This window comes from Corvus hawaiiensis, chromosome 5 (genome assembly GCF_020740725.1).
Source record: "Corvus hawaiiensis isolate bCorHaw1 chromosome 5, bCorHaw1.pri.cur, whole genome shotgun sequence".
Taxonomy (NCBI): Eukaryota; Metazoa; Chordata; class Aves; order Passeriformes; family Corvidae; genus Corvus; species Corvus hawaiiensis.
Genome location: NC_063217.1, coordinates 47,126,268 through 47,141,553, shown reverse-complemented (window position 1 = coordinate 47,141,553; position 15,286 = coordinate 47,126,268). Strand labels below are relative to the sequence as shown.

The following is a 15,286-nucleotide window of genomic DNA, read 5'->3' as shown; positions in this document are numbered from 1 at the left end:
CATATGTGTATATGTAAGACACAGAGTATATAGGTATAAAAATACACTCAGAAACATCTGTGCATGTTTATACACACATTTCTTCTAAGGTGGCATGTATTTTGGGCATATTCAGGCCCTTAAGACAAGAACAAAACAAGAATTTAATTTTTGGAGTATTATATGTGCAAGTATTACTCTCATCAGGAATCTGTTATTTTCTTCCTCTTCCACATTTTTCTCCAAAAGTCTTTGACATCTTCATTATAAGCTATGCAAGGGATCTTTTTTCTTCTACACACAAAAATTAATGAGTGGTTTTGTTAAGTCACACAAGCAGCCAACAATTTACATTAAACAGCAAACGAACTATTCCCAAGCTTGTAACATTTCTTTCCTCTCTTGCTACCTGAAACACTGGGTAAAAAGTGAGAAGTGACTACATTTACACAACCTTAACTCAGCTAAGAAAAACTAGCAGCTTCTGGTGCTGAGCTTTCACCTCCCGCACCCAGGGCTTTAACTCTCCAAGTCAGAAGCTTGTCTCTGAACCATCAACTGTCATCCAAAATCTCAACCTAGGAGCAACTTTTGTCTACCTTAATAGCACACTTCATCAGATCACAACACTCACTTCTCTCAGTATATTTGTCTGCATAATACCTCACTTTTTGAACTTGCGTCCTTCCTGAAAAGGAAGTCATTTCCCTGGGTGTTCAATTCCTGACCTCCACCCTGCGTGCTCTTTAAAAATCCCACTGGAAGTTTTGGCAATTGGAATTTCAAGACTTTCTAGCACATGATGATCTAGACCAAGAACAAGCTTGAAAAGGGTGAGGAGGCTCTGTGCCCTTTCCTTTAGAAGAGAAACAAACAGCTTGCATGGACAAGTATGAAGAAGGCAGGTAGGTATCATAACTAACCCTCAAGGTTACACCATTTACAGAGGCAGAGTAAGAAATCCACGATACGGATTTAAAATATTAAGGAGTATTTTAAAACAAATGAAGACTAAACAACCGATTTAGTTCGGAAAAAAACAAAGTTCTCTAAACCAATTTGGTCTTTATCATTCTACCACTGAAGGCTGACTACTGTAGTCCCCCGTACACAAAACCAGGCCAAGCCACAAAAAATACAACACAGAGTTCTCAGATCTGGCAAAAAATTATCTTAAAAGTGATTTGTCTATCCAGATATTTTCACAACGTATGCAAGTATTAATGCAGGACACTATCACAAGGCATACGTGTTCTGCCTGGTCAAGTATATTTTTGTGATGTTGAGCAAAACACATTCAATGGCTCAGGGTTTTCATTTCTGCATTGCTTTCTCCTGCCAAAAGAGGAAACAGTTGGAAGCTGTCAGTGCTTCCAAACTACAGGACACGTGGTGGAAGCAATACTCAGAAACTGCACTGAACTATATTCACAGTAAGTAAACATACAATCAGGTGGCTTTTCACCCCAGAGTCCATGCAAAATAGAAGTATTGCTATCACCTACCACTAGATATGTCACCCAGTTATGCCCAGTCTTTCCCCTTATGAAGTCTTCAGGTAAAATGGTCATTAATTTCTCCTGCTCCAGCTGGAGCCAAGCACTGTCATCCAAGTGCTCCTGAACTACACCGCATTTTCTTGGAATAAAAAGAATGACCCTAAAATAGTCTTCAAAATAAGACACACATAGATAACATGTCCCATATTATAACTGTATCCTATTTTAAAAATCAAGAGACAGCAGTGAAGTTGCTAAAATGGCAGGTTTACTCAAATTCCTTCTATTGCAATCACTGTAATTAAACTGTGCAGAACACTATATTCCTGTCGTTAAGTTGCAATGGATGCAAAACAAGTATTGATCTACATTGTACAACTTAATTAAAACTTGTCCTGGAGATGCTACTAATGAATGTAATTAGATGCTGTGTTTGATGTCACAAGCTTCTTCATGACATACTAATTAAGAAAAAAGCAGAAAAAGTGCTTTATTCGAACATCAGATCATAAAAGAACATGATACAGCTAAATACTGTATTATCTATCAATGACAGTTTAAAAATTGCTATTATTAACTTCAAATTCAAAATAATCTTCTGCATATGAAAAGATAATATAGCCCATTCAGCTCTAAGTCAAGTCAGTGGGAATTTTCCAACTAGTGAGTCAGCTAGCAGAGATGAATACTAGAAAAGACTCAATTCCTCTTGTATCCTCCCACATTCTGCATGGAGCAAAATAAATAGGATGGAATACAACTTTTGCCAGGTACCATGCAGTAACTCAAAACTCATGTGCCAGGAAGGCAAAAGTGACAAGTGACTTGACTCTGTCCCCTGTGTGTGGGCTGCTGTGGAGACCAGAGGGGCTCCCAGCACACCCCAAGGGGTGTGTAAGGCACAGCAGATACAGACTGCCCCATAGGCATCTGCTCAGGGCTGTTTTCACAGGGTACCATCTGAAACAATGCACTGCATCAATCTGCTCTGATGAATATATTTAGCCACTAACCTAAACCACTTCCAAGGACAAAGATGTTTTGCTTTGTGAAGCCCCAAAATTCTGGTATATTGAACACAAATTATCACCTGCTCCATCTAGATATAAGGTGTCTGCATCCTCCCCATCAGCACTCTCCCCAGTCACTTCCACCATGTCTGCCCTTTGCTTGCATCATTTCCAGGTTACTACCCCACCCCAGTGCGGCCTCGAAACAGGGCCCCAGCATCCCCCACTCCAAGGGGGGTGGCTCCTCTGACAGCTCAGCTGCAGGAGTTCCCTGTGGCAGTGGTGCTACCGACACTTTGGGGATGCTCTCTCAGGTAGCCTTCTGGTCCTGCACTGCCAGAGAGGTCACTGGAACACAGTCCCACCACACGAGCCCAGACAGATTCAGCACTACCTCTCTTCCCACCACCCTCCAGCCTGGCAGGAACATTATTTTTGCTGAAATGGTTTTTATCAAAAAAATGCTAATTGACCAGGCTGGGGAAGAACCAGTAAGCAAGCAGCAGGTAAAACGGATGCCTGGAACAGAGGAAAATGTTTTAGCAGAGACTTTTATAGAAGGGCTGCCACCATTCCAAACAAATGCGTCCAAATTCACCATGTAGCTACTTGAAAAGAGATGAAGCTTTTTTGCACCTGAATAAAAAAATCTGAAATTGTGCTTCATTTAACCCACAGCCAAGACACAGAAAGAGACCAGAGGTCATCTTCAGAGCACAGAACCAGTTCCTCCCTATTCTATCTGTGATGACTGTGAGCATGTATTTGGCTGTGGCTGTTTAATAACCAAGTAATCTAAATACTCAGGACACCAAAGCAGGTAATTCAGGAACACCTCCAGCTATGTGTGCAAGGCTTCCATACTTCAAAAGGTCTAGTGCCAGCTCCTGTGTAGCTGGTAACTCCTGGACTCACCCTAACACTGCCTACTCCACAGGCATAAGCCAGAGCTGTACTCAGGAGCACTTGGGATACTGCAGAGCTAACCCCACTGAAAAAAAAAAATCACTTCAGAAATTACTAGCACCTCTGCTTGCCCCATAATCTTAAAAGGCTCCAAAATACCAGAACTCATTTATTCCCACTTCCTTTCTCCTCAGCACCAGCTAGCTTTATTTCAACAAACAAGCAAGAAACCTCAGACCCCATAAGCACACACTTAGCACCTGTATCTTTGCCAGCAAACTTTGAAGATAATAGATAATATTTTTTGCTCATCTCCACCATCAGTGCATCCATCCCACAAGCCCTAATTATTTCTAATGCTCAGTCAAGGGGAACACAAAACCACACAGATCTATATCATCATTAACTTCCATGTCTTCAGGGTAGGATAAATGATGATTAAGTCTAAAGTCATACCACAGCCTGTTTTTTTTCTTTTTTTTTTTTAATACAGAATAATAGCTTGGGGAGTTTGCATACACTCTTGTTCTCAGACAGGCTGGTTACTACAGGTGAACAATCAAGTTAAGAATAAAAACAGACGTGATCGAAACCTTTGCCCTGAACTCTAGCTGGTGAATTAATAGTGGTTTCTCACTTGGGAATCTCTATGAGGGAGCCTGGATTTAGCTTTTTACTCAAATGTCCTTGTCATGTTCATACAACTGGCATTTAGCACTTCACCATGGCTACACAGGGACTGTGGCTGGGAGGAAGCACATGAAACGCCAGGGCTGATGATATTCAACACTGACCTAAACCAACACTCCACAGCACAGCAGAGCTCCCCACTTGGCACTGCCACCCAAAACGTGTGGCAGCAGTAGCTTGCCCAGGAGAAAGCAGGACAGGCCTGCCAGGATGGTACCATGCCTGAAGTAGAAGCCACTGATTAATGGATTGTTTTGATCACACCACTGAAGTGAGATGGCTCCTCTGGCTCTGGACTGGAACAGGATCATCTAGAGCATCTTTTTTCTTCACTCCAATTTCAAATGGGAAAAAAATCCAAGTTAAACCCAAAAATACTCCACCAACAGTCTAGAACACTGAGTACTTCTGACCTTACCAGCTACATATCCTCCTGTCATTTCAGTATCTCAAGATCTTCAGAAAATCCTTCATTGCTTATACCAGGGCAAAGTCTCTGGAGGCATACCAAAACTGAAGTCTTCTGAGTTGCCACAGTCTTTGAGCTGATTTCCTATTAATCATACACTAGAGTAATGCTGCTCTTCAGCAGCACCATTTGCAAGCTGAGGCTTACCACAGGGCATCCTCTACCAAAGTATACCCTAAGAGCTCTAGAACAGGCAAAATGGTGAGCATAGCAAAAGCTAATGGAGTTTATATCATGAAGCTGTAAAGCCGTAAGAATCTTCTTTTATTTCACTGAAATATACCTTAATGAGGAGGGATAGAAAATCCTTTTTGACCCTACGAAACCAGGTTTCATCACAAAACAAACAGAATTACAGAAACCTTCCTTATAGCATGCATAAATATTTCAAAACATCACATGATTTCTAAAGCAGCACATTTCTAAACAACAAAACTTAAATAAAAACGTTTTGTTTTTAACAGCTGAAGGAAAACTCTGCTTTAATAAACTTGCTACAAATTGAACAGGAATCTGAATGTTATTTTGTGTAGCCTGAAGCTGAAGTCTGTTATGAAAGAAAGTGCAGTCATACTCCTACATCCTCCTCCAGGCTCCTCCTGCAGCTCCTGGCCCCCTCTGCACACACTCTGCAGGACATGATGTAGCTCCAACCTTTTTGTGGGTGGTCAAGGTAGCCCCAGCTCTGACCCAACACTCACACCTTGTGGGAACAGCTGCATTTAAAGAACTTGTGAGAAACCTCTCACAGGAACACTCACACAGTGACAATTAAGCATCAGGTGAAACGCTCTGCTGCACGGGGGTCAAGGTGCAGGACAAGATGTGACAGCAGCGCTCCGCACTTCATCAGAAGGTCTCCTGAATAGCATCACAGACTTTCCACCAAGCTTCACAGCTTTAGTCTCCTCTTTCCTTCTACCTAAAGGAGGGGGCACAGCTGACAACACATCATTAATGGAGCTGGTTTCTCCTTGCAATGCATACATCCCCATCCTTCCTCCAGCACTTCCAGGGGTCACAGCATTACAAAGACACATGGACTGCAGAGGAATCTTCATCATCATGAGTCAAAGTTTTCCTGCTTCATAAATCTTCACTGGTTTTATTGAAGTATTGTTGCCATTCATTTTCCAACTGTTTTCCCTGTTGTGCCAAGTGTTTGTCTAAAAGTATATATCCAAGGTACTCCAACAAGTAACAGTCAAAAACAACTCAAGAAAGCAAAAACAAATGAAAAATGGAAAAAACCAAACTCTTAAAGAAATCAAGGTCATCGGGGAGCAGATGCCTTGAATTAATTAGCTACACTGAGCAGGGACAAAACACACAGGCAAGAACCTCTGAAATATTTCCATCAGTGGAAACAAGCTACATCAGAGTGCAAGCTGTAGCGGAACCTATTATTTATAGCCCACTGGAGGAGGAAAGTATACACTACTTAATGAACTTGCAAACTAATATTAACTGCAGATTTATATTTTATTATGTTGGCTTCATTCTGATCCAAGTTATCATGATTACCTTTTACAGCAAGAGCCAAAATGCTTGCATCTGCATCACAGATTCATAGGTTTTTAAGGCCAGATGGACAACTGCAATCATAACATCAACTAGAGAATTTTATCCAGTAATTTGTGTATTACATGTGTAATTTGCTTGAACACACTGTTTACAAGGGAGTGATACTGCCCTTTGAAAAAGTTCTTCAGGTTGGCTGCATTTTTTCCTCTCAGGCACAGAACCAGCTGCAGCACCAGGGAGTGAGACCCAAAGCTCACTTCGATAACCAGACCCACTAAAACAACCAGAAAACTGCCAATTTTTTCCCTACAAAGATTTCCAGTCAAAACAAGAGGCAGTCATTTGTTCCTCCTGCCATACATCACTTAAAGGCAGAAGTGATTGGATTAGCTTGACACCAAAGTGCCTGGAAACATGAGAACTCCAGTGTAGTTTGCTTTTCTTTAATAGTAAACACTCCTATTCACACCAAAATCACCATTTAACTGAAAAGGGTTTATTCACTGTGAAGAAAGCCAGGAAAATGCTTCCATTCTCACTCATAAAATTCACTGGAAACAACACTGTACCAACACAACAGCAGATTTCTGAGCTGGCTGCAGCACCGATTTTTTGGGTAACCATCTGGGCAAGCATCACTTTACCACTAAGAAAGAAAAAGAAGCTTCCACTGAAGGCAACCCACAACCAGCACCTGCAACCTGACAACCAGCCTGCATGGAGAAACAAAATACCACTGCTGTCCTGCAGATCAGGGCCTCCAACCACTGTCAAGGCATCTGCAAGCTGCTGAAGGAGGCAGCTGCCTCAAGACCCTACTTAAAGCTAGCACCTTATTAAGCACACACAAAGTCAAGCCCAATGTCAGCATCCCAACAGTTTCTCAGTGGAATCAAAACACCTGCTAGCAGGGCTGAGATGAAATCTCACCTTCTTCCCTAAATTAACAACTCAAAGCAATACGATCTCTACGGTCTCTGTTCCTAAAAGGTGTCCTGTAAGACATGGAGTTCAAATTCTGTTATCCATATAACCAAACTGAAGAAACCTGGGAGAGGTACATCCAGATCTGACAAGGCTGTCAGTTTTCACTACCAGTAGACTTGCAAGACCTCACTGTCCACCACCAGTAAAGCCTTCCTGTTGACAATAATGACTACTCTGCTGCCACTGAATTCATTCAAGTAGAAAATAAAAGAACTGACATAATTCTTAGCAAGCATTTGGGAGAAAAAAATGTTTAAAATGATCTGTTGGCTTTTCAGGGGGGTTGACAGTTTATCCCTTCTATTTCTGTTAAGGGAAGAGGGTGGAGGTTGCTAGTGAGAACAGCACATTGTCAACACATTTTAGTAAGAAATTGCTTGTGAGTATTAGTAAAGCAAAGACGGATAAGCCAAAATGACTGGGGTTTTTTTAGAAATTATCTTACAAAAGCAAGTATGCAGATAATTTCCCCAAGTAGTTTCACTGTTTTGAGACATGCAAAACAGTTTAAGAAGTGATCCACAAGTCCACCCAGAAGCATCAAGAAATGCTCATTACTGATGCTGAATAATCAATTTCCTCTCAGGTGTTCCACTATCCTCTTTGAGAATTACAAAGTTCAGACTGGTTGTTCTGATCTCTTTCTAACACGAAGTGATCCAGGTTAGAGAACCCAGTAGTTAACACCTTGGCAAAACACTTCAATACTGCCCCCTGCACCAAAATGACATGAAAGCCTGCAAGCCCAGGGTTCTATCCTCTCTCCTACAGGTTCAATACCTGCTACACAACCACCTAAACCTAGGAGCTCTCAGCTTCTGCAGGGTACTGTTTGTTCTCCCCACACACCCCCAAGGCACAGTTTGCTGAACTGATGCTCAGGAGCTGGCCAGCGGGAAGACAAGGGGCAGGAATCACCTCCTTCCTCAGGGATGCCAGATCAGCTCACAGGGGTATTCCCAGATCTGCTCTCATAGTACATGCTGTATGTATCACCTTCTCCAGGAGGCATCTCTCATCCTTCCAGCCAGTGGGCACCTGAGCAGCTCTATTTGGTCAGAGTCCTCCTAACATACCTGCTGCACAACTCAAACACCACCCCTGGTGAAACAGCATGCACTGAATGTTCCCATGGCAATTATTCTAGCCTAAAGCATCTTCAGCCCTCTTTGCAAAGCAGAAACAGGAAGGCTGTGCTCATACACACAGCCCAGGGCAGCCTGCAGCTCCCAGCACCCTTGTCCACAGCAGGCAATACACTGCTGCACCTCTGCAAACAGCCACCCATCACCTACCACACCCAGCAGCAGCCAGGTGCTGTGAATCACAGTGCTTCCATCTCCTCCTGACTGTGTGCTCTGGACCAGCTTCCTTGCAGGAGACAGGGATAATTGCTTTCCACCTCCAAGAGGATAAGCGCATTAAACCTTTCGGAGAGGTTCAGATAATGCACTGACCAAAGCCACAGCAAATACCAAAACTGAGACTGTAAGAGATATAAAAGGTCAAAGGGACAACTAAAAGGGTAGCCAATCCCTAGAGAGAACTAAGCTACTGAAGGCCAGTGCTCAGGTTTTCCAATACAGCTGGCTGTGAAAGCAGCTGGGGCAGCAAATGCTTTCACCTGTCACCTCAGTGTCCAGCTAGTCACAGAGCAGAGTAAGGGACAGGCACAACGTGAACACAGAGGACAATCCAGCTCTCAATTCTGCCTGTGCCAAAATCCAGGCACATCTTAAGAATAAAATGTATTTTCAAAGGAAAAAGGAACTATCTACTAGCTTTTTAAATACACAGCAATTTTTCTAGCAGAGATTGAAGAAAATCAGTTTAGTGAAGTCATTAAAAAATTGTTCATTCCAATGCAATAATTAATACAATATTTCCGCAACATGCAGTGAGTAAAGAAAAATACCTAGTTCAAGTCCATCCTGGTTGAAATGAGGCCTCATCTCTCAGCAGCACTTATGGTCACTGAGAAAGGTACAACAGTTGTGGCAGATTTCAATTCTGTATTTAAATGTCTTACTATAAGAACAACGTTTTATTTTAAACCTTTTTAATAGACTATAGTAGGTTGAGTATTGACTGAAGAGCTGAGTGAATATTCTTTCCTCCATAGAAGCAAGCACTTAAATAAGAAATTCAGTGCTTCTACAAAGTGACCGATCTGTGCATCTGGAGTTTCTCTCATCTCACCCTTATTCCATATACAGATTTCAATTTATTTCCAAAGAGGAAGTGAGAACACTTTTTTAAATTGCAAAAAGAGTTGGTTTGGTTTTTTTTTTTATTGTGGGGCAGAGTTTCATTTCCCTGACATCCTTGAGCAACGTTTAAAGCTCATCTCTACTCAAGTATATACATAATTTCACACTTACAGGAAGGGACCACTAAAAATGTAGCTCCAAGTCAGAAAGACTGGGGGTCTAACAGACCCATATCTGCTCAAGACCCTAAAGACAACAGGGTCCAACAACATCACTCAGTTGAGCTAATTCAGCTGGACTTTCCCAGGTCAAGGGCTCTGCACTTGCTCAGCACATGCTGGACACCAGGATTCCTGCAGAAGCAGCATGGAAAACCTTGGAACAACAAAGCATAAAGCTAGCAAGATCAGCGCACAGGGCATCACATCATAAGCTGTCCCACCTTTTCAATTTCCGCCAGATTTTATGAAATCCTGCTCTCAACTCACCACCCATGCCTCCCTCAAGCCTGCTACAAAAAGCTTTGTATTTTTTAGTGCAAAAAATAAACATTTCACCATGGGCAAAATTTTGTTTTCTTATTTAGCAATAAGAGAACAGCAGACATGGAAATGGACTGTATACTAGAGCTAAAATGTGAGGTAATGGTGGGAGAGTTAACAGTGGAGAGGGAAGAACCTGTCACACAAGCCCGCTAACTTCCCTTCCTCCCATGGTAGCTGTCAGTTGACCCCTCTGTATACTGATGGGCAAATAGCTGCTTTATACATCAAATGATAGCATCAACATTTACCATATTATAAGCAGTCAGTTACTGTTTAAGACAGTTTGCCTGTTTTCTACTATTTATCACAGTTTTAAAGATACGCTTTGAAAGGAAATAGGCACTATCTTGGAGTCAATCTTTGCTATTGTTTATTTCCCTTTTTAAAACGTATCATTAGGCAGCAATGCTTTTAGCCATATACTTAAAAGTGCTGAGTTTCAAATGTTGTTTTACTGTCAAAAGGATAGTAGTTCCATTTTAAAGCCATGACTGAGTCATTCTAAACCTCTTGAAAAGCCATAAATCACACATCAGACAGATCCCAAAAAGACCATTAGACATGAGCTGTCCTTCCTCATACCAGTAATTCCACTGCAGTAAATTTAAAAGTTAATGGGACTACTCCAGTGAGTAAAATAAACACATGGCACTGCGGCTGTGCTCTGCTCTCATGGAAAGCACACAGGGAACCATTCCAATACACCAAATACAGAACTGATAACTCCTTAAGGCACTGTGAGCACACTGAAATGTGCCCAGACTTACCTGTTCTGCATACACAAGCCATATACATGCAGCACTCAATACCTACAGAATTACAAAAGATGCTATAGCTGTGTGAATGTGTGACATACTAAGCCAAGCTACTGAGTGCAACCTAATAAGCAGAATGTTCTGATCGTGTGTATTTTTATCTGAAGCATTAGACTAATTGAAATACATTGATATGAAAATTACAACTGTTTTCACACCTGCTTCTACTACACAAAAAAACCCCCCAACTTCCTGAAAAAGACTTAATTCACTAATTAAAGATAAACATTGTGATGTTATAGCTAAATATGCATTTATCCAGTGTGCCATGACACAGAAATTATATACCACTATGGGACAACACATACACAAATAAGTCAACACACTGAGAACAGGTAGGCTCATTTCAGGCTCTGGCATGAATAATTTGCAAATTACAACCTTCCTTTATTTTTGCCAGCACCAGACCCACCCCTTTAATTGTACTCATTTATTCATTCATTCAAATAAGAAACAATACATTGAGGTAAAGCTAGCTTCAAAAAACCCTGAAAAAATTAAGAGAGAAAGGACCAAATGCAGGAGTTTGTAAAAAAATTAATACCCTTCTAGTCTTAAAACAAATACAACACATCCCAAAGACCCATTTTGTCTTTCTCACCTTTGTCTATTTAAGTCAATGTCATTCTTTCAAACTGCATTTCTTTTGATTTGCTTAACAGTACACTTCATTGTTAAGCACTGACTCATCGGCACTTGGGCTGAAAAGCTCAAAAATGAAATATACTTTGTATTTAATTACAATTATGCAAATATGTTGTGGAACGACGTTGTTGCAAGCAATCAGATATAACGCATTGCATTATTTTAGTAATGTGCCCACATGACACTTTTTAAGGTCATCTAAGTGACGACCAAATGTGATCTGCAAACCACTTCAAATCCACAGGCGATGTGTAACAAATCATATAGTTTAGGGTGAAGGAGGGAGTCCTCAAACAAATCCGTCATTCATTTATGTTTCACATAAATAATTTATATAAGCTACTTCCCAGACCCTAGTACTTACAACAGAAAGATTTAAAACACATGCATTTTTAAACCAAAGGCAGTGCAGGAAGCTCAGTCACATATTGCAGGGCTGTCTCTTGCACCCTACTATCACAGGGAATGCACTTTAAAGCAATAATGCACTTCTGGAATACCAGCACTTCACAAAATTGTACTATACTTTTAGGGTACTCTTTGGAATATTTTCATTGGGACTCATTTCCGAATTTGTAACATTACTCAAAGAAAAAAGCAAATATCTGGTTTAAACAATGAAGACTGCTAAAGAGTTAAAAATAATGGCTAAACAGCACTTGAAAATGCATGAAATAGCATTGAGCGTTCATCTTTCACTACGTTTTGCTTTCAACATATAAACTGAGGAAAGGCGATTAAAAAAAAATCTGTTTTATTTTGCTGTTACAAGAAAGGCTGAAGAAAAATTAATTCATTTTTCCCAATGTATATCCCTCAATCCATTACTGGAGATATCTGTGAAGGTGACCAGATTTGTGATACAGGTTGGGCAAAAACGGCAGGAGCTTCTGCAACTCAGCTGCCCATACAAAAAGCTATTTCCATGATAAGGAACTAAAACTTTTCTCCCCCCTCCAAATCATAACCTAGATTTTGAAAGCATTTTCCCCTAAGTTCCCTCCACTAGAGGGTAAAATAGAACATCACGTACTGTGAATTGTTAACTGCATGTATTTTATCCCACGAAGCCACTGTGGATTACAGTAAGATTTAGAGAAACAAAAAACATGATGCACGGGGGTAAAGAAAAAAATGATTCTGAGAATTTGTCATCATCTACGCAACTACTTATGTGCTACATTCCTACACAGCACAGGGTATTGGCTAGTTCTTTAACCACGCTGAGTAGGATGAGCGCTAATAAATTAAAAATAAACCCAGAAAACCCAATATCACCAACTTTTGAAAACACTATTCACCAGTCTAAGATGGCTACCTCCATCTCAGCAAAAGTAAAGTTCCCAACCAGCCCAACAACCAACCCCAGTGGAGAAGCTCTCTCATCAGAGCCCAGAAGCAGCCAAATGAACTTTTCAAACCCAAGCTGGTGACAAGTGTCAACTCGCACGCAGCCAGGCAGGTGGGCTTTAGCATCCAAGGTTTCTCATGCGCTGGTCTCCACATACTGCAGGGTGAGCCATTCCCAGGCACGGAGCTGTTCCGTAGCAACTGGCAAAGGAGACACGCTGCGAGAAGCACTTGTCAAATAATGCTTGTTTACAAATAAATCTCCTCGCAGCAAAGGACAGCACTTATTGAATAAAGTTCAGGTCCACAGTCAGACCCCTCCTAGCAGCAGCCTTTTAGCTTTGCATTTACTGAAGAGATGGAAATTAGAGAGCAGCAGTCAGAAAAGTAGCAGCAGAGACACCGTGAAGCAAGCGCTCACACTGCTCATCATTGCTGTAATATTCCCCTGCAACCTCCCTGTAAAGATGCCACTAAACCTATTTGCTAGTCAGCTTCATTAATCCTTTCCAGTAGTTTCATATCGTGTAAAAGTCCTATTCTGCAGCTGCCTATTCATGCAGAGACACCTCTGTGCTCGGCAAATGGTCCCGTTGGCTCAGTCAGTAATATCCAGATCTTCCGAGAACTGGCAAGGATGACTGAGACGGGGCTCGGAGCATCTGTTGGTCTCCCAGCACGGCATCGTGGTGGACTGGCTCACACAGGACAGCACGCTTCCTAAAAGGAAGGCGAGTAACCAGGAAAGCCCTTCTAAATCAGCCACATCATCTCAACAGCATTGCTCCCATGGGTGAAATCATCTGAAATTGCATGGGGACAGAAGGATTGGGCCCACTGTTATCTAACCAAGGCAAAGCCAAACCATTTCAATCATCTCCCAAACCAATGCACTTCCTGAACATTTGATATCTTTGTACACAGAGGAACAGTATTTCCCCCTTCCTCTGCACTTTTTTTTTTTTTTTAAGAAAACTGAGATTCATATTATTCTCGCTCTGGAAAATAAATTACAGCTAGCTGGTTACCTCAGGCCACATCTTTGAAATTCTGGTACGGTTTTCCTTTCCCAACCCCTGCATACCTCCTCCTCCTTCTAAAGGAGTTTCACAAATAATTACAGCGCATCACGACGCCAGCCAGCTTCGAACCGCTGGCATCCCCTGCAGATGCTGAACTTCTCCACCCATTGCTTTCACATTATAGCCTGCCCGCGGATCCAAAAATATTAGAAAGCCTCAAGCAGTGCCCACACCACGCATAGAGGAAAAAAAACCAGTCCAATTTCAAAGACTGGAAGCATCCTGCTAGACAAGAAGCCTAGACGCATTTTTGGCCATCGGCCTCACAGAGATCAAAGGTATAAAAGAATCCGTCCCCAGCGGCCGCGCTCCGCTGCGGGTTAACACCGCCACCGCCGCGGCTTCCTCTCCTCTTTATACGTGTATTTTAAGCCGCGAAGTAAGCGCACTGCGGCCAGCGCTTGCAGGGCTCCCCACCGGGAGCCACCCCTGTCCCGCCGAGTCCCGGCCAGCCCCGCCAGACCCCCTGCCCCGTGCGAACTCCCCGTTCCAGCCCCGCAGCCCCTCCGCCAGTACACCTGTGCGACTCCCGGGGCACACGGCGAGCAGGCACCGCCGTGCACACCCACCCGCGCAAAGGCACCCACACCGCACACTCATCCATCCCCCCGCAAGAAGGGAACACCCGCTGCCAAGCCAAACGCGCCCGTGCCAAGGCATCTGTGCACACCCACCCGTGCCAGCCTGCCCGCGCGCCGTGCAGCGCTGCCGCCCGCGGCCACCGCCGCCTCCCTTCGCCGGGAGCCCCCTGCCCCATCGGCAGTGCCACCCGCATCCCCGGCGCGGCATCCGCCTTCCCGTCTCCACCTCCCCCAGAACGTCCCAAAATTGAATCAGCCGAGTCTGAAGTCCCGCACCGCCGGGCAGCCACCCTCCCGTGTGGGCGCTGCCCCGACGGCCCGGCCGCCCCGTCCCCGCTCACCCTCGCTGCCGGGGCTGGCCCGCAGGCTCCGGAGCGCGGCGCACAGCAGCAGCGGCAGGAGGCACGTCCGACCGGGAGCCGGCGCCCCGGCGCGGCCGGCCCAGCCGCCGGTGCCCCGCGGCCCCATCCCGCCGCCGCTCAGCGCATGGGGCGGCGGCTCCCCCCCAGCGCTGCCCGCTCGGGTTGGCTCAGGACGGGACGGGGCGGGCTGGCAGCGCGGAGGGACCCGGTCCGCTCCCGTCCAGCCGCCGCCGCGACTGGGGATGCAGGGGGCGGGGATGGGGAGGTGGCCCCGCGCCGCCGCGGAGACGCCCCCGATGGGGCGGACCCGCCGCTGTCGCCACCGTGTGCGGGGGACGGCGCCCCCCGCGCCTCCCGGAGCCCCGGGAGCAGCGGGCAGCGTACTTGAAGTGTCCGCCCTGAGGGAAACCCGTGGCAGCACCGCGATGCCCGTGGGAGGGAGGGGGCGGCAGCGCTGTCCCTGCGAGGCTCTCCTCGAGCCCGCTCAGAGGGGGACGGGGAGCACCAGATCTCCCTGCAGCAGCCACGGGTCGCCGTGCCAAAACCTACACACGCACACCCCAGCCCAGAGCCGGGGAAGCCGCGGTCTCACAAGGCTGGCAAGCCTGAGAGGAAGGCTCACCCCGGCCAGG

General features: G+C 44.4%; 1 protein-coding gene across 12 annotated transcripts in view; it reads right to left on the bottom strand.

Moving 5' to 3' along the window:
• Positions 1-14,913, bottom strand: part of EPHA5 (EPH receptor A5) — a 196,013-nt gene extending 181,100 nt beyond the window's left edge. For 9 of the 12 annotated variants that reach the window (XM_048303217.1, XM_048303221.1, XM_048303218.1 and 6 more), the window contains exon 1: positions 14,634-14,893. In XM_048303217.1, the coding sequence (XP_048159174.1) occupies positions 14,634-14,760 (127 nt within the window). In that variant the 5' untranslated portion in view covers positions 14,761-14,893. Of the gene's footprint in view, positions 1-14,633 lie in introns of all 12 variants that reach the window. The other 3 variants (XM_048303226.1, XM_048303224.1, XM_048303225.1) reach the window with 1 other exon arrangement.
• Between the last annotated feature and the right edge of the window lie 373 nt (positions 14,914-15,286).